At 39.2% G+C, this 22,723-nt stretch overlaps 1 protein-coding gene across 1 annotated transcript in view; it reads left to right on the plus strand.

The window, feature by feature from the left end:
- Nucleotides 1-22,723, plus strand: part of LOC127456476 (adhesion G protein-coupled receptor L3-like) — a 369,401-nt gene that overhangs the window by 343,993 nt on the left and 2,685 nt on the right. The window contains exons 20-24 of the mRNA XM_051724997.1: nt 9,263-9,431; nt 9,544-9,669; nt 15,145-15,241; nt 19,849-19,977; nt 22,224-22,241. Of these exons, the coding sequence (XP_051580957.1) occupies nt 9,263-9,431; nt 9,544-9,669; nt 15,145-15,241; nt 19,849-19,977; nt 22,224-22,241 (539 nt within the window). The remainder of the gene's footprint in view (nt 1-9,262; nt 9,432-9,543; nt 9,670-15,144; nt 15,242-19,848; nt 19,978-22,223; nt 22,242-22,723) is intronic.

Below are 22,723 nucleotides of genomic sequence, written 5' to 3' on the forward strand. Positions count from 1 at the left end.
TTTTTAATTTAATGCTATTGCTCATACTTTGGATAAGGAATTTGAACAAACTCTAACCCTTAGTATTAAGCTTTGAAGCTTTACGGATATGACTGATACCTCAAATTACACTAATTGTTGATGAAAGGTGTGCTATAACTTTTCTAATCAATATTGCTTAATATTTTAACCTGGTGGACGATAAAAGAAAAAAGATTTACAATGAATAGGGACCCAAGCTATACACTGAGCCAAAACATTATGATCACCTGCCTAATATGCTGTTGGTCCTCGGCGTTCCACCAAAACAGTGCCAACTCACCGAGGCATGGACTCTACAAGACCCCTGAAGGTGTCCTGTGATATCTGGCACCAAGACATTAGCAGCAGATCCTTCAAGTCCTGTAAGTTGCGAGGTGGAGCCGGCGTGGATCGGACATGTTCCAACACATCCCACAGATGCTCAATTGGATTGAGATCTGAGGAATTTGGTGACCTGGGCAACACCTTGAACTCTTCATCATGTTCCTCAAACCATTCCCAAACAATGTGTTCAGTGTGGCAGGGTGCATTATCCTGCTGAAAGAGGCCACTGCCATCAGGGAATACCATTGCCATGAAGGGGTGTACCTGGTCTGCAACAACGTTTAGGTAGGTGGCACATGTCAAATTGACATCCACATGAATGGCCGGACCCAGGGTTTCCAAGCAGAACATTGCCCAGAGCATCACACTCCAGCTTGTCGTCTTCCCACAGTGCATCCTGTCGCCATCACTTTCCCAGGTCCACAACACACGTGCACAGCCATCCAAGTGATATAAAAGACAGCGAGACTTATCGGACCAGGTGACCTTCTTCCACTGCTCCAAGGTCCAGTTCTGACGCTAGCGTGCCCATTGTAGGCACTTTTGATGGTGGACAGAGGTCATCATGGGCAATCTGACTGGCTACATAGCCCCATATGCAGCAGGGTGCAATGCACTGTGTGTTGTGACACATTCCTTCCATAACCATCATTACAATTTTTTGTAACTTGTACCACAGTAGACCTTATGTCGCATCGATGAGCCTTCGGTGCCCAACACCCTGTCACCGGTTTGTGGTTTGTACCTCCTCGGACCACTGTCGGTAGGTACTCACCACTGCTGACCAGGAGCACCCCACAAGCTTTGCCATTTCAGAGATGTTCTGACCCAGTCAGAGATGAGGCCAACATCTCCGTGTTGCCCTTGTCAAAGTCGCTCAGGTCCTGCCCATTTCTCCTGCATTCAACACTATGTGAACTGATTGTTCACATACCATCTAATCTACCCAGACCATGACATGTGGCCTTGTTAGGAGAGGATCAACATTATTCACTTCACATGTTAGTGGTCATAATGTTTTGGCTCATCGGTGTAACTAGAGACCAGAATATCATAGAGGCATTGGGGAACCACTCACAACACCCTAGCAACCCCATAACAATGTGCTAAAAACCATTTAGGACACTTTAGAAACATCCAAAAATACATAAAACACCACAGGAAACACATAGCAACGTGCCAATAACCACTCAGAACACCTTAATCGCAAAGCAAAACCCAAGCCACCACCCAAAACACTCATTGTGCTATCATTGTGGGAGCGAGTTTTAAACAGATAAGCATCACCCCCACAATAAGCTTCATGCATGCTGTCAAATCACAAAAAGACAAGCTTGTTACTGAAAAAGATTGAGTTGGCTATATGAAAGATACATATACACAATTTATCTTGTAGCCTAAGCTAAAGTTAACAATAATAAAATAAATCTGTGTCCCTTGATAATGATTTGGGTCGAATTTAATGGAAAACTATGTGAGTAGTGCACAGTGGCATGGCAGAATTTTGAACAGCCTGTGGAGTCGTAGCTGAGCAATGCTGGTGTGCATACATTCAGAGAAAACAATGATTTAGAATTTTAGAAGGCTAATAGAGAGCGTTTTCAAAACACTGCATTTTTGGTGAAGGAAAGCAGCATTCTAGTGTGGATGAGAGGCATAAACATAGCAAAATCAATGTGTTTTCAACCTAAAACATAGTGTGTGTGACGAGGAGGAGGGTGGGGCTGGGCTGTGACTATGCACGTCCGGCTCCCAATCAGGCTAATCAGCCGAGGAGAGGGATAAATGTAGCTGGATGCAGCAGTGTGAGAGAGAGAGCCACACGCAGCTGTCATGTGTGTGTTTATGTTTGTCTTTTTGTTTAAGTTTTCATTAAATATTACTTTGATGGTTCGTCCGGTTCCCACCTCCTCCTTGCTCATTCTTTATACTGTTACAGTGTGTAAGTGGCCTTAAGGCCCCGTTCAGGGGTAAGAAGTTCTAAACAGCAGAGCAACAGTATACTGTTTGCGAACATTCTGACACCTGTCACACCGCTGCGGGAGGTGTTTGGAGGAGCATTTAAATGTGAGGACGCAACATGTAAACCTAAACTAATGTGACATTAAAATGTGTTATCAATGACTTATTCTTAGTCTTATTCTATGAGTAGAATTTACAGGAGGTCAGTTAAAGAAGCTGTTTTTAACCACTCGATGATGATTTAAAATTAATGTATGCGTTAAAAATGTTGAATTTGTCTTTTTTGGATTCTGAATTTATGACACTAATGTGCTAACACGCTATTAGCGGCCATAATATGCACTGATTACACATTGTTATTGTAATTTATGATGACATTGTGGAGGTGAGGGCGTGGTTGAGCACCCGTCTGGGGAGAGAGAAAGTGGTAAGGACATCCACCTGAGATGAATTGTGACTTATTACCATTTCTATGTTCAGAGTGAGAGTCGGGGGAGATAAAAGACGGCCAGTCCACAGAAAGAGGGAGGGAGATACAGACCATAGACTTTGTGTGTTTTCTAGAGAGTGTTTTTGTTTGAGTGCTGAAAAGCCAATACTGACGTGTGCGTGCTGAAAATCTCCTCTGTTGTTGTAAAGCTGAGAAGCAATTGGACAAGTATTAAAATTTCACTCATGTGGACTGTGAAACCGGCTCCCACTTCCTCCTTAACCATCATACAATGAACTTTGTTACACTGGTGCCGAAACCCAGGAAGGAAGGTACGCTGCTATGGAGTCATCTTCACTGCTGGAGGAAGTCTTCCGATCCCTCACCAGCATCCACCAGGCTCAACACCAGGCCCTCATGGGTCTGTGGGCAGAACAGCAACGACGGTTTGAGGAGCTTCTTCGAGGCCAAGAGGAGGACCGACGGGCGTTGCGGAGTTTGGTGCCTCAGGAGGGGGCGCACACTGCAACCCCAGCAGCAGTGAACCCCCATGTGTTGCTTGCAAAGATGGGGGCGCAAGACGATCTGGAGACCTTTCTGGAGCTCTTCGAGCGCATGGCCCAAGCTCTGGAATGGCCGTGGGCGCAATGGGCAGTCCACCTCTTACCGCTGCTGACCGAGGAGGCCCAACTCGCGGCCCAATAGCTCCCGGTTGACAACCTCCTGAGGTAGCCCAAGCTGAAGAAAGCCATCCTGCAGCGGGTCGGCCTCAGTCGAGAAGAGCACCACCAGCTGTTCCGATCCCTGGCACAGAGTGAAGTCGGCCACACGTTTGCCTTCGCTCAATAGCTCCGTGAGCCTGCCAACGGTGGGTGCTAGCTGAGGAGCCCAGATGATCCACCTGAGATGAATTGTGACTAATTACTGTTTCTATGTTCAGAGTGAGAGTCGGGGGAGATAAAAGACAGCCAGTCCACAGAAAGAGAGGGAGAGAGATACATACATTTGTTTGAGTACTGAAAAGCCAATACTGATGTGTGTGTGCTGAAAAGCCCCTCTGTTGTTGAAAAGCGATTGAAGAAGTATTAAATGTTGACTCACGTGGACTGAAACCGGCTCCCGCTTCCTCCTTAACCGTCATACAACGAACTTTGTTACAGACACTGATACTACTGCAAAGATAGGTTTATAAGAGAATACAGACAAAATAATGGTTATGGAGGTATACAGTATCTTACTTTGGACAGATGTGTGAATGGTTTTCGCTTCAGACGGCACATGAGTGAATGGGCACTTGAGAGTATTTGAGTAGATTTATTCCTAGACTAATTAAAAATAAATAAAAATCTCATGACATGTTCTTGGAAAATGTCTCTACATGAACGATCATATTGATGTAGGAACATTTGCACACTAATAGCTCTGCACGCTGGTGTGTTCATGTTGAATACTGAATGAAAAACTTATAGTAGTAGGTGGAGCTTCAGGTCACACCTACCGATGATGTGGACCAATGGCATCAAGAACGTGTTTAGCAACCGTTTAGAAGTTTTCCTAAAAGTTTGCCCAGGCGAGCTCTTACGAACCACTGAAATGAACACAAAAACACTGTCTTTTTGGCCAGATTTTCAGAATCAGAATGAGCTTTATTGCCAAGTATGCTTACACATACAAGAAATTTGACTTGGTGACAGAAGCTTCCAGTGCATAGACAATACAACAACAAGACAGAAATAATACAAAATAGAATAAAAAATAAAAATGAGTGAATAGAATATAAAGTATATATAAAAATACACAAGACACAAAAATATACGTATATACAAATACAATCTGTTATGTACAGATAGTGCAAGGGAATGTTTGTGCAGAAGAGGTAGGATATGTTTAATAAATATAATAGCCTAAGCTTGTTATTGCACATAATTATTGCTCAATAGGGCAGTTTTAACTGTTCACGAGTTGGATGGCCTGAGGGAAAAAGCGGTTTTCGTGCCTGGCTGTTCTGGTGCTGCATGCTCTGTAGTGCTGGCCAGAGGTCAACAGTTCAAAGAGGTAGTGGACTGGGTGAGTGGGGTCCAGGGTGATTTTTCCAGCCCTTTTCCTCACTCTGGATGTGTACAGTTCTCGGAGGGTGGGAAGGGGACCCTTACAAAAAAATTTGCTGCAAGTTTGCCGCAAAGCTCATTTGCATGTGACAATTATCAGTGAGGAATTTGAGGCAAGTTTGCGGCAAATTTGCCAAGAATTCTCAATTTTTGTAAGGGAAGAACCAATAATCTGCTCAGCAGTCCGAACTGTCTTTGTAGTCTTCTGATGTCAGATTTGGTAATCTTGGATGAGGCCAGTGACTTCGCAGACGACACAAATCTACAGGAGCTTGACAGAGGGGTCCTTGGCAGTGCAGTCATTGGTTTACAGGAAGAAGATTAGTAGGTAGAGCACACATCCCTGGGGGGCACCAGTGCTGATCGTACAGGTGCTGGCGCCCCCCAGGGATTTTGTTCTTAATGACATCATACCCGTTCGTTCTTCAATTTCGTATGAAGTATATCTGGGCCTTAAGTGTGCTATATCTTTTTCTAACTGATTGGAATGATGGATTTTGCACAGCAGATAATCAAATGTCACATAGACTTATACTCTGTCTACAACAGACGCGAGCGGCGCATCATGTGGCAGTAAAAGCAAATCACTCCCATTAAAATGAATGAAGCCATCTACGCTGGAAGGGTTTGTTGCGTCTCGTTCTATTGCTGATGTGCTGCAGAGCTACTTCAGCAGCTTTATTTTGGCATTCAGCTAAAATAACATTATTTTACTTGCCAAATATCATACATGTGAGTCTTTTCACCATGAATTGTATTCGTTACTTCATACTTCAATAACTTCTGACTGTTATATTAAAGCCAGTTAGTGATCTTTCTCGTCTCTGGTATGCTAATTTTAATAATCTTTTGTTTATGTTCTTATGTGTATGCAGTTTTAGCCACAATAACATTACATTAGTAGATACAGCTTATTCACCCATTTAACAGTTGCTGAAGTCTACTCGAGCTCACATCTGATTGATTACACCCTGTCTACACCAGACACAAGCGGCACAACGTGACAAAAGCAAATCCCTCCAATTATAATGATGCTGTCCACACTGGATGCGTAAGTCCCTTCACGCCAACAGTAAACGGCCATTTTGCGCTGAATGCGCTGGCGCTACTCCTGCCAACAAGACAAATAAAGCATTTAGAATGTTCATTTTGACGCGTGTTTAGAAAACAGAGGAGAGAGGCTTGAGTGGGGACTTGAGGAGAGACATACTCCAAGTGTATTCCAATGGAATAATTCATGGGATATTGTTCTTTGTTCGGGTGAAAAATTCCAAGATGGCGGTGTCTTTTGGGTGTTTGGTCTTTTAGTAGTCTTCAGCCTTTCTTCCTCAGTGTAAAAAAAAAAAAAAAAAAAGGCAAGTACTAAGGCAATAGTGCAAAAAATATATTTTTTATAACTTTATAACCAAAAGACCCAAGATATGTTATAGTGTCTTTTTTTGTGCTTCCATAAATCATATTTTTGGGAATATTTCATATCTATATATCACCGATCAGCCACAATGTTAAAACAACCTACCTAATACTGTGTAGGTCCCCCTTGTGCCACCAAAACAGCGCCAAACTGCATCTCAGAATAACATTCTGAGATGATATTCTTCTCACCACAATTGTAAAGAGCGGTTATCTGAGTTACCATAGACTTTGTCAGTTCGAATCAGTCTGGCCACTCTCTGTTGACCTCTCACATCAACAAGGCATTTCCATCCACAGAACTGCCGCTCACTGGATGTGTTTTGTTTTTGGCACCATTCTGAGTAAATTCTAGAGACTGTTGTGTGTGAAAATCCCAGGAGATCAGCAGTTACAGAAATACTCAAACCAGCCCATCTGGCACCAACAATCATCCATGTAATTATCTAATCAGCCAATCGTGTGGCTGCAGTGCATAAAATCATGCAGATATGGGTCAGGAGCTTCAGTTAATGTTCACATCAACCATCAGAATGGGAAATAAATTTGATCTCAGTGATTTGGACTGTGGCATGATTGTTGGTGCCAGATGGGCTGGTTTGAGTATTTCTGTAACTGCTAATATCTTGGGATTTTGACACTATCTGGGCACTTTGTAGATCCATCTGTGATAGATATACGTGCCGGGTCTCTACAGACCCTAGTATATAATAATGTTTGGGAAAACACCCATGTATTTAGGGGTTAAAGGAATTGTCTGAGTTTGAACAAGTTATGCTCAGTAAGCAGCATTTGTGGCATATTGTTGATTACCACAAAAAAATAATTTCCAAAAAAAGCAAATATCGAGGTTACAGTGAGGCACATGCGCATGCAATGAGTTTGCACTAGCTTTAGCACACAAGCCAACCTCAGTATAACAATTACATCTAAGATAATTAACAAATTCACACAGTGTGGGGTGATGGTAAAGCATTTAAATTACATTTGTAAGGTGCTGTCTTTACAGAAGTTTAGCTAAACTCACAGCCAGCATTGCGGCCAGGTGACTCCATCTTTCGCTATGTAGGGCAAGCCACAGCCGTTAAGACCATTAATTGTCCAACATTCCACATTGTGTTTTGTTGGTTGAAGACGTTCATCATCCAGGTACTCATAGTACACTTTTTTCGTTGCTTTTTCAGTGTTAACAAACTACTCTCTGTACAAAATGGCGTAGAATAGTGCAGAAATGTGCGATTTGGGACACACCTACTCTCTATCTAATCTATCTATGTATCTGTCTGTCTGTCATTTATGTTAAGGCTTTGTCAAGCCAACATCAAAGTTTGTCTTGACAAACTTTTAATATTTAGTATGGTTTGTTTGATTTAACTACACTTTCAGATACAATATGACATTTCTGTATAGTGTTTGTGTGTGTGTGTGTAGCATTGTGCCATTAGTGGTATATTGGGTGTGCAGCATATGTAATAGTATATTATTTTGCTGTTAAATTGAGCTGGATGTAATCAGTTGGGTGGATCTGTCGCCCTGCAGGTGAACACAACACAGACACAATCGGTTCAGCTTTTTCTGAAATGAACAAGGGGATGTGTGTGCTAACTGCTGTCACAGAGAGAGACAAATATTTCTAGCAAGAGAGAAAAGAATAAAGGAATAGTTTAAAGGAATTCTTAAAGGAATAGTTCACACAAAAATTTTAATTCTGTCATGAGAGAGAATCCATGCCTTCTTTCTGAAGGGATATGGTAGGTTTTGGTGTGAAACACCACTTTACAGAAAGAAACAAAGTTCAGTCATTACAACTCTGTAAGATTTAGCATTTTAATGTGGGTATGACATATTGCTAGGATATTGTGTTGGCAGACTAGATCTGCTAGGCTACTGCTAGAACATTCACAAACATACGGCCTTGGCCGAATGGAATAATGCTAATGATCCTAAATCTCTATGTGTGCTTGGGCCTGCTTGGCCGATTGGCTTAAACAGCTAGTGACCTGACTTATAATGTGTACCTGGACCCAGAAAGCCCAGAGCTTATTTAACTAGTGACTTAGCCTAGCTATGTGTGGATTTATTTTAACCAATGACCTAAGATAGCTGGATTTGGCTGTGGTTCACTGTGTGAATTTGTAAAAAGATGCGCTTCTATGTGTTATGGCCAAAAGCAGACCTTACCGTGCAAGCTGAGAAAAAGCCCCAGCAACCACCTGAGCAAATAGTATTTTCAGAGAAAACTGACGCAGCGCGGTGCAGTGAAACCACCTTACTTGCAACTGAGCAAATTTAAAAGTTAGGCAAAGAGAGAGTGCGCATTTTGATTGGCTACCCGATTACACATCAAAGGACCTTTCAGTTTACACCATGTGCGCCGATTGGCTTGACATATCACATGTGAGAGAGGTGACTGCAAAAACAGCACAAGTTTCTAATTTCTAATAATGTTTCTAATGCTCTGTTTCATTTGTAAACAATACTGTTGCAGATAGTTGTCACGTCCCCATGTGGTATCCCTGTGCAAAGTTACTGCGTTTATACTGTGTTTATGACTTTAAATGGCCATGACAGGAGATGAAATATTGGACATAACTTTGGACAGTCAAGCGATAGTAGTCTCATGTTAGCATAATATACTGTATAGTATAGTGAAAATCTTGTGGTCATAATATTTATCCCAGTGCAATGCCTTGCCCCACAGACGTCTATTGGTGTATTACAGTACATGCATTTTCTCTTTGTTTTTACAAATTGAGGGAAGTCGATATTTTCTTCTGTGGTAATGAATATGGTATTGACTTTTTTTAAAGCCCAAAACGTTCACTTAAATCACTGAATGAGAAAGAAAATGGAGTTCTTTTTAATTGGTCTCCTGGATACAAATTTACCACTTGAGCAGCTGATCTACCACTTGTACCAAAAATTCCTTGTGTTGTGAGTAATCTGTTTTAACAGCATATTTTGCCGTTACATTAAAGGCTGATTTGGTGTGTGTTTGTTTTAGATCGTGGGTAATTGGAGCCATAGCATTGCTCTGTTTACTGGGTCTGACCTGGGCATTCGGGCTGATGTATGTAAACGAGAGCACCGTGATCATGGCGTACCTCTTTACCATCTTTAACTCCCTTCAGGGCATGTTTATCTTCATATTTCACTGCGTCCTGCAGAAGAAGGTTTGGAAAAAATCAAACACACACACATGATGAATCCAACAATGCAAATTCAACAAATACATGTCATTTAAACATGTATACATTTTAATATTGTGTATGTGTGGCTGTTTAGGTACGGAAAGAATATGGGAAGTGCCTTCGGACTCACTGCTACAGTGGGAAGAGTGTGGACTCTTCTATGGGTTCAGGGAAAAGTTCATCATCCCGCGGTCCTGGACGATATTCTTCAGCCTCACAGGTAGAAGGGTGACACACATACACCTGAAATAAACGTATAAACACACCACAAAATCCATTCTGTTAAGAAGGTTTTGTGTCCAACAGCTGTTAATTTCATTGTAAATGTCCTTGTGTGTGTGTGTTTTCTCACACTTTCACTCTCTCTCTTTCTTTATCTTGTTTTCTGTCTTCTCTTTCATCTCAAGGTTCACCACCCGCCTTGTATGACAAACTCCTCACAGTTACAGTATGAACAAGTAAATATCAGATCTATAATTTAATACATTACATGATTTATTATCTCAGTAACGCTTATGTATCTATTGCTTTATAACTAAAGGATAGTTCACCCCAAAATGTAAATTCTGTCCAAATTTACGCACCGTCAAGTTCTATTTTTTCCTAGGAATACAAAAGGAGATGTTTAGCTTTTCCATACAATGAAAGTGAATGTGGACTGGGGCTGTTGAGCTCCGTAAATGACAAACAAACACCATGAAAGTAGTCCATATGACTTGTGTGATATTTTCCAAGTCTTCTGCAGCCATACGATAACTTTGGAGAGGTTTGACTTTAATTACGTCAAATTTTTTGTGTGTGTTTTGTGGCCGGTTGTCAGAATGTACCATATGACTTCAGCGTCGTAAGTCTTATGGACTACTTTTATGATGTTAGGGTGCATTTTTTAAGCTCAACAGCCCCAGTCCTCATTCATTTTCATTATAAAAAAAAAAAAAAAAACAGCCAGGACATCTCCTGTTGAATAAATTATGACAGAACTGTCCTTTTTGGGTGAACTATCCCTTTTATTTTGCAACTCTAGACATGTTTGTCATATGCATAAGTGTATTCTGTATAAGAAGCAATACTTCAGTAAGAGTCAACATTTTATTGATTTTATTCACATTTAGCAGTTATACACTGAGATTGAGGAAATTGTGGTCAATTTTTTATTTATTTTTTTGGAAATTCAAATCCTCCACAAAGAATGTATTCATTCATGGAGAAATATTCATAAAAATACAAGTTTCTTTCCAAGTCCGTCCTTTGAAGGACTTAACCGTAGTTTGCTTTAAAAAAGAGATATGGAGGGAGGATTTTCAATGTGTGTCGTCCTTGTCTCATACAAATCTTTGGCTTTGCATATCTCTGCTGTAATATCCCATTTCCATGGTAACAGTATGTCTGCTTACATGGAGACAAGGTGTCCAATTTGACCTTTAGCCTTTTAGGGATCATCTGTTGAGATGTCTGTAAACAAGTGTAACAGGATTCTGACATGTACCAGAAACATGCAGCGTTGGCCCGCGACCTGTGTGTGTGCACGTGTAAATGTCAGAGAGATGAGTTATATGCTTTGAACGGCACGACTCTTAATGCCGACAAGATACTTTTACTTGTGTTTACTTTTGTTTCAATATTTGGATACTTAAGCCAAACTTAAAAATGCCATTTATTTGAAAGAAATATAGCACAGTTTTCAAGTAAATGTGAAGTTAGTTGTGAGAAAATCTCTAGCATCATTTGTTTGCGGATGCCACTTGGTTTGATATCTTATCTATGCTATTAAATACATTTTTAAGAGTGTATTAAAGAGAAAGTTTACGCAAAGGAAAAGTCTGTCATAATTTACTTATCTTCATGTTTTTCCAAACATGTTTGACTTTCTTCCGTGGAACACAATAGGAGATGTTAAGCAGAATGTTCGAGACTGACAGTCTCAGACCCAAGTAACTTTCATTTAATGGGAAAAAACAGCAACAAATAGTGTTGGGTGTAATCTGATTAAAGTAATTAGTTACTGTAATCTAATGACTTTTTTAGTAAAAAAAAAAAAAGTAGTGCAAAATTACATTTATTTTTTGTAATCAGATTACAGTTACTGTCTTTCAGTTAAGTTAATTACTTTTAAGTACATTAATTGGGTTAAACATTTCTAAATTAGTATTATTTGTGTAGAATTTAAAACATGAATTATGTTCATATGTATGTCTGTTTGCGTTTCTGTGACAGCTGAAGACTTGTAAATTTTGAATTAGTTTAGCATAGAAACAACCTTTGCTGCTGGGTAGATTACGTCAGAATTGCAATCTGGTGCTGATTACAAATTACATGACTAAAATTACAATCCGTAACACAATCTCTTGGATTATATTTGTAGGTAATCTAATCAGATAATTTTTGAATTACTTTTAAATTACTTTTTACATCTTTGTTTATTTAATGTCACATGCATTAAGTAGGATAATTCTATTATATTTTAAAATATATTGTGCTTAAATATTAAATCAATCAAAATATGATAATTGATATGATTTGTTTTTGTGTTTTACAACGATGGCAGAAAAAGATACTGTGCATTATTCTTATTGATGAGGATTTGTTTTTTAACCCCTTAAACATCGTCTAATTTTTAGTTCAAGCACCACCCTTCTTGTTTCATTGAATATCTCGGCCTCTGAGTGGACTAGAAGCTCAATCTCAGTGTCATTAGAAAGCTGAGATCCTCCCCATTGCGATAAAATCGATCATATAAAATCTTTTTATCATCAATAGTTGAAAACATATTTTCTGATCATTTGTTTTGCATGCTTTTCCTTCTGGATGGCATATTTTGTTTTGGACATCTAAGATATAACATTGGATTATTCAGCCAAGCAAACAATAGCACATTTTTTTAAAAACTTCCTAAGGTAAAAGCAGATATAAAGTTTTTAGCTATTTGGGGCTCACAGCAGCAGTTATTGGAGCATAAAAGAGACGTTTGTATTTGATGACTTACAGAAATCATATTTCACTGTGATTCTTTTAAAAATATTTCAAACTGTCGTATTAGGGCAACAGCATTAATTATACAGTCACATTCCTGAGAGTGAGAGCTGATATAGAACTTGTCCATTTATGTGCTATGTGAAGGACTTCTATTTTTATATAAAAGGGATTTGTCTTGGTGACAGGAGCTTCCAGTGCACAACAATAAAATACATCAACAAGACAATAAAAATAAATAAAAATAGAATAAAAATGTAATAGAAAATAAAGTATATAAAAATATACAATTAGGCAAAATATATATATATATATATATATATATATATATATATATATATATATATATATATATATATACACACACATACAGGTGCATCTCAATAAATTAGAATGTCGTGGAAAAGTTCATTTATTTCAGTAATTCAGCTCAAATTGTGAAACTCGTGTATTAAATAAATTCAATGCACACAGACTGAAGTAGTTTAAGTCTTTGGTTCTTTTAATTGTGATGATTTTGGCTCACATTTAACAAAAACCCACCAATTCACTATCTCAAAAAATTAGAATACATCATAAGACCAATAAAAAAAACATTTTTAGTGAATTGTTGGCCTTCTGGAAAGTATGTTCATTTACTGTATATGTACTCAATACTTGGTAGGGGTTCCTTTTGCTTTAATTACTGCCTCAATTCGGCGTGGCATGGAGGTGATCAGTTTGTGGCACTGCTGAGGTGGTATGGAAGCCCAGGTTTCTTTGACAGTGGCCTTCAGCTCATCTGCATTTTTTGGTCTCTTGTTTCTCATTTTCCTCTTGACAATACCCCATAGATTCTCTATGGGGTTCAGGTCTGGTGAGTTTGCTGGCCAGTCAAGCACACCAACACCATGGTCATTTAACCAACTTTTGGTGCTTTTGGCAGTGTGGGCAGGTGCCAAATCCTGCTGGAAAATGAAATCAGCATCTTTAAAAAGCTGGTCAGTGGGTGCAGTGACTTTGGTTTTCAAAAAACACAATGGACCAACACCAGCAGATGACATTGCACCCCAAATCATCACAGACTGTGGAAACTTAACACTGGACGTCAAGCAACTTGGGCTATGAGCTTCTCCACCCTTCCTCCAGACTCTAGGACCTTGGTTTCCAAATGAAATACAAAACTTGCTCTCATCTGAAAAGAGGACTTTGGACCACTGGGCAACAGTCCAGTTCTTCTTCTCCTTAGCCCAGGTAAGACGCCTCTGACGTTGTCTGTGGTTCAGGAGTGGCTTAACAAGAGGTATACGACAACTGTAGCCAAATTCCTTGACACGTCTGTGTGTGGTGGCTCTTGATGCCTTGACCCCAGCCTCAGTCCATTCCTTGTGAAGTTCACCCAAATTCTTGAATCGATTTTGCTTGACAATCCTCATAAGGCTGCGGTTCTCTCGGTTGGTTGTGCATCTTTTTCTTCCACACTTTTTCCTTCCACTCAACTTTCTGTTAACATGCTTGGATACAGCACTCTGTGAACAGCCAGCTTCTTTGGCAATGAATGTTTGTGGCTTACCCTCCTTGTGAAGGGTGTCAATGATTGTCTTCTGGACAACTGTCAGATCAGCAGTCTTCCCCATGATTGTGTAGCCTAGTGAACCAAACTGAGAGACCATTTTGAAGGCTCAGGAAACCTTTGCAGGTGTTTTGAGTTGATTAGCTGATTGGCATGTCACCATATTCTAATTTTTTGAGATAGTGAATTGGTGGGTTTTTGTTAAATGTGAGCCAAAATCATCACAATTAAAAGAACCAAAGACTTAAACTACTTCAGTCTGTGTGCATTGAATTTATTTAATACACGAGTTTCACAATTTGAGTTGAATTACTGAAATAAATGAACTTTTCCACGACATTCTAATTTATTGAGATGCACCTGTACATACAATCAATAAGATCATCAATGGAAATTATAATTATAATTATATGTTCACAGCTGTACAATATGTACAACAGTGTTTAGTAAATTGCATAATTATTTGTCATGAAAAGGCATAGTCTAATGAATATCAGTGGTAGGCTAATTTAGAATAAAAATTTTAAAAGATTTTAGAAAAGAAGAATTAGGGGGATCACTAAATAAATTAAGCATAATTTACTGCCATTGCCAGATTAATATGATTCATATAATCCATCAAAAAGTAACTGTAATCTAATTATTAGTATTATAATATGTAATTTAATAAAATTACAAGTACTTGACTTTGTAATCTGATTACATATAGATTACATGTAATCTGTTACTACCCAGCACTACTTTGTTGTGAAAGTAACTTAAAAGTAATTAGTCATGTGATTACATTTCCAATGAAGTAATCAGTAATCTGATTGCAACTGTCTAGGATTAATAAGTCATTTGTAGCTAATTACTTTTTGAGTATTTTACCCAACACTGGCAACAACATTCTTCAAAATATTTCCTCTTGTGTGCCATAGAAGTAAGTCGTACGGATTTGGAACAACATGAGGTTGAGTAAATGTTGACAGAAAAGTGTCCAGAAGTATCCAATTACTTTATAAGGGCCACTGTACGTGAGCATATGAGTATGTTTTAGTAAAATTCTATCATCATTAGTTGCAGTTTATGTGCTGGTTCTGGTGCTATCAGTGCAGGCAGTTTCAGGAATGTTTGTTAGTTAGTCTCTGGTAGGTTGTGTGTTTAAAAATTCCGATGTGACATTGCTCACAGAGCCGAATCCGCCGGATGTGGAACGACACGGTGAGGAAGCAGACAGAATCATCATTCATAACGGGAGACATCAACAGCTCGGCTACACTCAACAGAGGTACACACATACACACACTCATCTCAATGTCTGTTATACAGGTGCTGATCAGATGTGACATCATAGAGGGGACACTCACTTGAATCTATGGAGCTTTCTGTGGAATTCTGCAAAATTCCTGGGATTCACAAAATGTAACACATTCCCTGGCCCTTGCATGTTGGTTTATTAAATATTTTGGCAAATTTGATTATGCTTTCAGCTGCCAATAAGAGTGTAGTACTTAGGTTTCTTTACACATTTGTGCTCAGATTCAATGCGAGTTTACAACTTAAAACTGCAGTTATGTTCCTTTAATAAACTATTTATTTAGAGCCAATTTAGAATCTGAGAGTTTGTCTTGCCATGTATCAGCGGTGCAGGAAAAGCTCAATATGCAAATACTTGTATCTATTTTATGGCTTGGAAATAGTTTCCTTTTTGAAACTATTGAACCTTATTTACTTTTTAGAAAGTAAATGACATTGTGAAATGGAGAAAATAGGCTCCTTAATTGAGCTAATTTAATTAACATTTAGATTGCATTTACGTTCTTTCAAACTCTTTTTGTGTGTTGTGTAAGTGAGAAGTAAACAGGTGGCTGAGAATTGAATAAGCTTAGCGGGTGGCTTGTCTAAAAGTGAAATCTTCTCAAAGTTTGTCGAAATGATATTGATGTTCTGCAGATACAATCGGCGAGCCATCAGTATGAAATCACTCCCTGAGCAAAAGCCCTGCTTGGTCAGCACAGAACAGCAGATGCCTTGAAACCAGGCCACTTTTATTTGAAGAAAATAAGGCATTTTCCACAAATAGCGTACAAAATAGGGCTTGATACTTTGTTAAACTCTTTATTTTCTGTTCAACTCTTTTACCAAAACCTGGATGTCTGAATCCAGCAATAAACTTTACATAAACATAAAAATGTCATTCTTAAAATGTAGAACACAGCTTAATATTGTCTTGTTGTTGTTTTCAATCACTATTAAAATGTTTTTTTTTTCATTAATTATTTTTTAAGTTAGTAATTCAAAATATTTTTACAATAGATTACAATTAATGGATTAACAGTGAATTTCTACAATTAAAAATATTCATTCTGTTGAATTAACATGTAAATGACAAAGGACAAAAACACATAATAATATAAATAAGGAAGAGCAATAGGCAAATTGAACTAAAGTTTGTTGAAAGACTGAAGGTACTCACTGATCTCTCTCTCTCTCTCTGTATCTGTATTTATTGAGTGAGACAGTAATGTTCTGTTATGATGATGGATTGACCCTCTTGAGAGGGAGGAAGTGTCACAATGCCAATAATTAGGCTCTCAGCTCGTGTGCCCGCACTCACACAGCACTTAACCCAGAACAGAGTGTGTGAGATGCTCTATCACTTTTGGTGCTTCAAGCAGACAGTTGTATTAAACTGAGATGAGAGCTGTACTCCGACAGAAAGAGTGTGTGAAAGACATTACAAAGAAATCATGATACTCGTCAAGATACTTTACTGACACCACACACACACATACTGTATATATATATATATATATTGTTTATACAAATTAGGACATCTCTACATTTTCCCAAAGGGAGGTGTTGTCAGATTCAACTCTCAATACGCACAATTTTTGTAATCACTTTTAACCTGAATGAAACTTTTTGGGGTCACATGGCCAATGCTGCAGCCCAGCTCAGATATACATGTATAATTAGCTGACAGCCTGATAAACACGCCTACTCTAAGCATAATCAGACCTCTGTTGAATAACTGAACACACATTGTACATGGATCTTAATTTGAGAATCAAACAGAAATTCCAAGACACATTTTCAAAACTGACAAGTCAGCTAGTGTGTGGTAAATAGGCTGGTCCGGGTTCATGACTAGGCCTAGCGGAATCTTTTTTTTTTTTTTTTCTTTTTTTTTTTTCCCCTGCACTGATTTTGGAAGAATATTGAGAATTCTGCAGAATGGATTTTTAATATGCTAAAATGCATCAAACAAAGCTGAGAGTACTACACTCTTGTTGGTAGCTGAAAGCATAATCGAATTAGCCAAAATATTAAATAAACAAACATGCAGGGGATGCAAAGAAATTTCTGAATGACAGGTGTTTCAGTTCTGCAATTGAATTCCTCAGACACAGATTCCATGTAATCCTATCCACCAAACCCCTGGATGCATTTGTTACTGAGCCCTGGAAGATATTCAACAAATAAATAGGCTAAATCTACTTTTATTGCAAAAAAACAACAACTATGGATTATGCGTAAACAGGGACTTTGCTCATAGCAGGCGATTTGAAGTCCAGCAGTAATTGTCTAAAGTTATTTTTGAAGGCAGTAAATGTGTTACAAAAGCTGTGCTTTAAAGGCCATGCAACTTCTTGCAGAGTTATAACATTCAGCAAGCTAAAGCAAAGAACGCTAAAGCCCACTCTGAGTACTTACGTCTCTAAATTTGCCCCCTTTTTAAACACCTCTGATAAACTAAAACGTGTAACGCGCACACATTTTTTTGTTTTTTTTGTTTTTTGGATAAGCTCACTGGTAGACCTTACTAACCAATTAGGTGGTTGTTGGATGACTAGTCAACCATCCTGGGGTGTGTTTCCCATACAATGATGCAACTCGCTGTTTGAACACATAAGTATGATGCATTGTTGGAGAAATTAACAAGCTAGCCACAACTGTTTACAAAAAATGTAATCACTTTTGCACATCCATCGTTTGAACCACATCGGTTCAACGATATAGAGCTGTCATTAATGACGTTACACAGTGGAGTATTAACTTCTGCAGAGATCGAATGGGTGTCAAATTATTTTAGCTCATTTACACGGACACCAGAAAGCTGTTTATTGCAAGAAAGCAGCATTTGCGTTTACGTGCATCATGTAAGCGGTGGCAATAGTGGGGTTTCCCTCTTATGTAACACTCTGTGGTTCCCCCGGTGCACCTCAGCACATACTCGCATGTGCAGTCTGCAAAAACCTACAAGTATGCCGCTTAAGCATTTATATGGACACATAAGCCACATTCTCTGGCTGAAACCTAGGTGTGTTACCCAACTAATATTTGGTTCCCAGAACGTTTCGGGAACGTTAGGTTTTGGTTTCAAGAACGTTCCCAGAACAGAGCTTTGAGGTATTTTTTTTTCTGCATCTATGCTTGCAACCTGAATAAACAGACGAACCCATCGATACATTATTTATTCTAATAAATGATAATGATTATATAATCATTCAAATCAGCCACAACACATTTTGAAAGAATAATATATATAATTTCTGCAACACTGCTGTACATCAGTACCAAAGTGAAAACTGAATCTCGATTTAGCTATTCTTAAAATACTGTACCTGATCAGCACCAGACATTAATATGCGGATATTGAAGTAAATTATTCCAAATAATCAATGACTTCAACACAGTTTGTAACAAGGTTAAAATGGAGGCGGCGGGAACCGGCTGAAAATGTAATCAAAGTAATATTTTAATAGGAACTCAAACAAAAAGACACAAAAACATATACGTACACATGGCAGCTGCATGGGAGAGCTCTCTCCCGAACTGCCGCATTCCACAGCACTTATCCCTCTCCTCGGCTGATTAGCCCGATTGGGGGCCGGGCATGCGTAGTCACAGCCCCGGCACCGCCCTCCTCCTCGTCATTTTATAGACAGGGATTAAAAATGTAATTAACATTCAATTAACCTTAACTAGGCTTACATTAGATTAATTTCTTACCAGTGAAGTGCACATCTCTGCTTCTCATTTAATCTTACATCTAGAAGGAATTATTTACTGAGAAAATAAATAAACCAGTGTCAGTCAGTTAGTCGGTTCAACTGAAAATTTTGAATGTTCTGTATAAGTTCCTTTTTAGTTTGTCACACAAAAACCTCCTTGCAACATTCTGGGACCGTTAGTTTATGGTTATAATAATAGAACCTAAAGAGAAGGTTCCTAGAACAACCACTTTCTCTTAATCCCTTAAACGGCATAAGGAAAATGGCATTCGCATTTACATTTTGACATTTCAGAACGCCACTTTCTGCAAAAATCCTGGAATGAACTGTTTCTTAAGTGCTTGTTAATTGCCCTGAAAAGTCTTTACAGAATAAAAGATATAGAATGAAAGAAATAGAAGCTGCAGGGAGGTCAAATGATGTTGACATACATAAGCAAACTAATAAGAAACTATGCTTCTAACCACAAGTAAAGAGCTGTAGTTCCAACCACACAACTTTGCGATGCTGTTTGCGAATGTTCCTTGAAACTATGGTTTAAGGAAACACCAAATTGTTGAACTAACTGGATAACAATAAAAAAAATTGCGACTACAGTTGGCTAACAATGCTTTTGGGAAAACCCATTCATGATCTAGCTCGTTCATTTTGATTATCTGTGTGAACGACACACCCTGCCCCCATTAACCAATGAGAGTCCATGTAAAATTGATACAGTGAACAATTCTGTGTTGCTTTGAGAATGCTAACACTGGTTGAATGTTCTTGCTTTTTCTGTGGCTGCTGCTGGGATGTCTGTATGATAATGCTAACACTGTGGCTGCATTTGTTTGATCTTCTCTGTCTGTTTTTCTCTCCATCTGTGTGGCTGCATCAGGTGCCATGGCCAATCACATCATCCCAAACTCTCTGCTGCGCACGCACGCCTCTAACAACCCCTATAACACCTTACTGGGCGAATCTGCTGTCTATAACAACCCCACCCTCAGCATGTACAATGCTCAAGGTGTGCTGCAATCTTCCATTGCTTTAACTTGCTGTCCACTAACTGTATGTGTGTGTGTGTTTTGGAGGGGAGGGCGCCTGCTATGATGCTTTAAGGTGAACATGTTTGCTGTCATCTTTGTCCTCTGTCTGGTGCGCTGTGGTCCAAACAAACATATAATTAATTCCATGAAAAAACCACAGTGACGGATGGCTGTCTTGCTACGGGACAGAAATGCGACTGCAATAAATTTTTATCATGTATTAGTTTTTCGAATTGCAGGACTAAATAGTCCACTTTGAGCATAAGCATCTCTAACATGTCTCATGCAAATGTATTTGAACATTGACTCAGGTCATCAGTCTTAATTGTGTTGCTACATGACATAAATCCCACTGCAATCATTATATATCCAAATGCAACAAAATTGCCAATTTAACATGTCTCATGCAAAAGGGTTTGTACAGTTGCACTAGACGTCAGTCAGTCTTGATTGTGTGGCGTAGCACTGATTCAAAAAAGGAATGCGCTGCTTCACGTCTGCATACGAAACAGTCAGTAAGAAACACATCAGGAATCTACCATGCGTTCATGCTGAGATGTCCACAGTAGGCCTTGCATTTCTGGACGATGTCAGCAGAAAAGGGCACATAGGATAACAACTTAATCTAGACAGAAATACAACAGCAATCTTTAAATGTGCATTAGTGCCGAACCAAAGGACAAAGTTGTCAGCTCCTATGAAGACATTTAGCTTTAACGTGTCTCACGAAGATGTATCTGGACAGCGACTCTCAACATAAGTCTGTCTTGATTGTGGCATGTTGCGGCACTGATTAAAGAATGAATGCACTTTTACAGGGCTGCATGCTCAGTTTTTCAGAGCAAGACTTCAAACATCCAGAGCATTCCTTTAGAACAGGCATCCACCATGGGTTCACGCCGAGATTCCCACAGGAGGCCCGACTTGTCTTGTTAGCAATAACGCATCTCTGCACGCAGCTCTCTGACCCCTGTCTGTCTGTTGCGCTGGTGATCTTCTTCCTCTTCTGTCACCTCATGCTTTAGATAGCACCACCTTTATCAATACAGAAGAATTCAGAATGCTCTACGGACAGAGAGAGATTACTAGATGACTTTAGCAGCACAGGGCGAATGCAGGATAATGATTTGCTAATCTAGATGGAAATGCAAGTGCAATTGTTATACGTGTCAAAGTTGTCCACTACTTTTAATACATGCAGCATATTTCATGCAGATCAATTTGGGCAGTGACACTAGATGTCAGTCTGTCTTGATTGTGACTTGTCGAAGCACTAATGCAACTGAAAAGAATGAATGCATTTCTGCAGGGCTACATGCGAAACAACGACTTCTAGACAGATACGGTATGCAGCTGTAATATTTGCATTAGTGCCGAATCAAAGGACAATACTGTCCACTGGTTTGAAGACACGCAATTCTCACGCAGATGGGTTTGGACAGCGATGCTGAACACCATTCTTGATTGTGGCACATTGCAGCACGGATTAAAAGAATAAATGTTGGAGCTGCATATGAAGTCAGTTCCTTTTGAACAGGCATCCACCATGTGTTCATGCTGAGATGCCAACTGGAGGCCTGGCTTCTCCAGGTAGCAATAACGCATCTCTGCACGCAGCTGTCTCACTCTTGTCTGTCTGTTACGCTGGTGATCGGCTTCCTATTCTGTCAAGTCCTGGTTTAGTTAGTGCCACCTTCACGAACCCATAAACAATTCTGTGAGAATTCGGAGAAAAGCTCTACAGACACATTTCGGACCAAATGATTGGGGAGGGGTGAGCGTAGGATAACCACCTCTTCATCTGAATTGGCAACATTGTAGCGACCTTGAAATGTAATATCAATAAAAGCCCTGAAATTACGAATAGATCCCAAGCCACTTTTAATGTTCCTCTTTAGCCCGATCAATAACTCTCTTACCGAATACAATTCTGACTGTGCTACCGCATGCAGAGCAGAGCGCACCACTAATGGAGCCAGAAACCCATTTCCGTGCCCTCCAGACGTTTACCGGGGTCTCAAAGTACAATTTCATGTGGTTTACATGTGCGTCCAGGGATTGCGAGGGGATGTGGGGGTGTGTGTCTGAGGTGAAACAAGCAGGTCGACCGTAACCATTTATATGTGCTTCATTAAACTGTGTGCATGTTCTCTTTGAGCGGTCACTGTGAATGCTTACCTGTACACTCTCTCTCTCTTTCTTTCTCTCTATGCTGTCCTTTAAGAGCCCTACAGAGAGACAAGTATGGGAGTCAAACTAAACATTGCTTACCAAATGTAATTTCCCTTAAAGTGTCCTTCTTGATACAATAGCAAACACCATTCTGCTAACAGATGTTTAAATCAATATTCTAATCAGAGAGCACTCTCAACCTCATTATAATAACAATCTTTTTTTTTTTTTTTTCGTCAAAACAAATATATGCTTTTTGTTAAAATAGAAGCTGAGTGGACAATTTGTTGTTTTGAAACCCAAGTTTTTTTTCTGAAGTACGATTAGCATACTTGTAAGGTACTGATAAGTAAAACATACATGGCCCATTGGAAGCATTAAGTTCAAATGTTGTGGTTAGTAGTTTCTAGAATGTCAAATTCTAAAGACGAAGAGAAGCTGCTCTCTCTGTTATGTAATAATATATGAGTGTCATATAAAGGCCAGCATGATTTTGTTAGTTGCTTTTACACAGCAAGTGATTGCATGGATGTTGTGTATTTTTGTGCATTT

The sequence above is a fragment of the Myxocyprinus asiaticus genome, chromosome 2 (genome assembly GCF_019703515.2).
Source record: "Myxocyprinus asiaticus isolate MX2 ecotype Aquarium Trade chromosome 2, UBuf_Myxa_2, whole genome shotgun sequence".
In the NCBI taxonomy this organism is placed as follows: Eukaryota; Metazoa; Chordata; class Actinopteri; order Cypriniformes; family Catostomidae; genus Myxocyprinus; species Myxocyprinus asiaticus.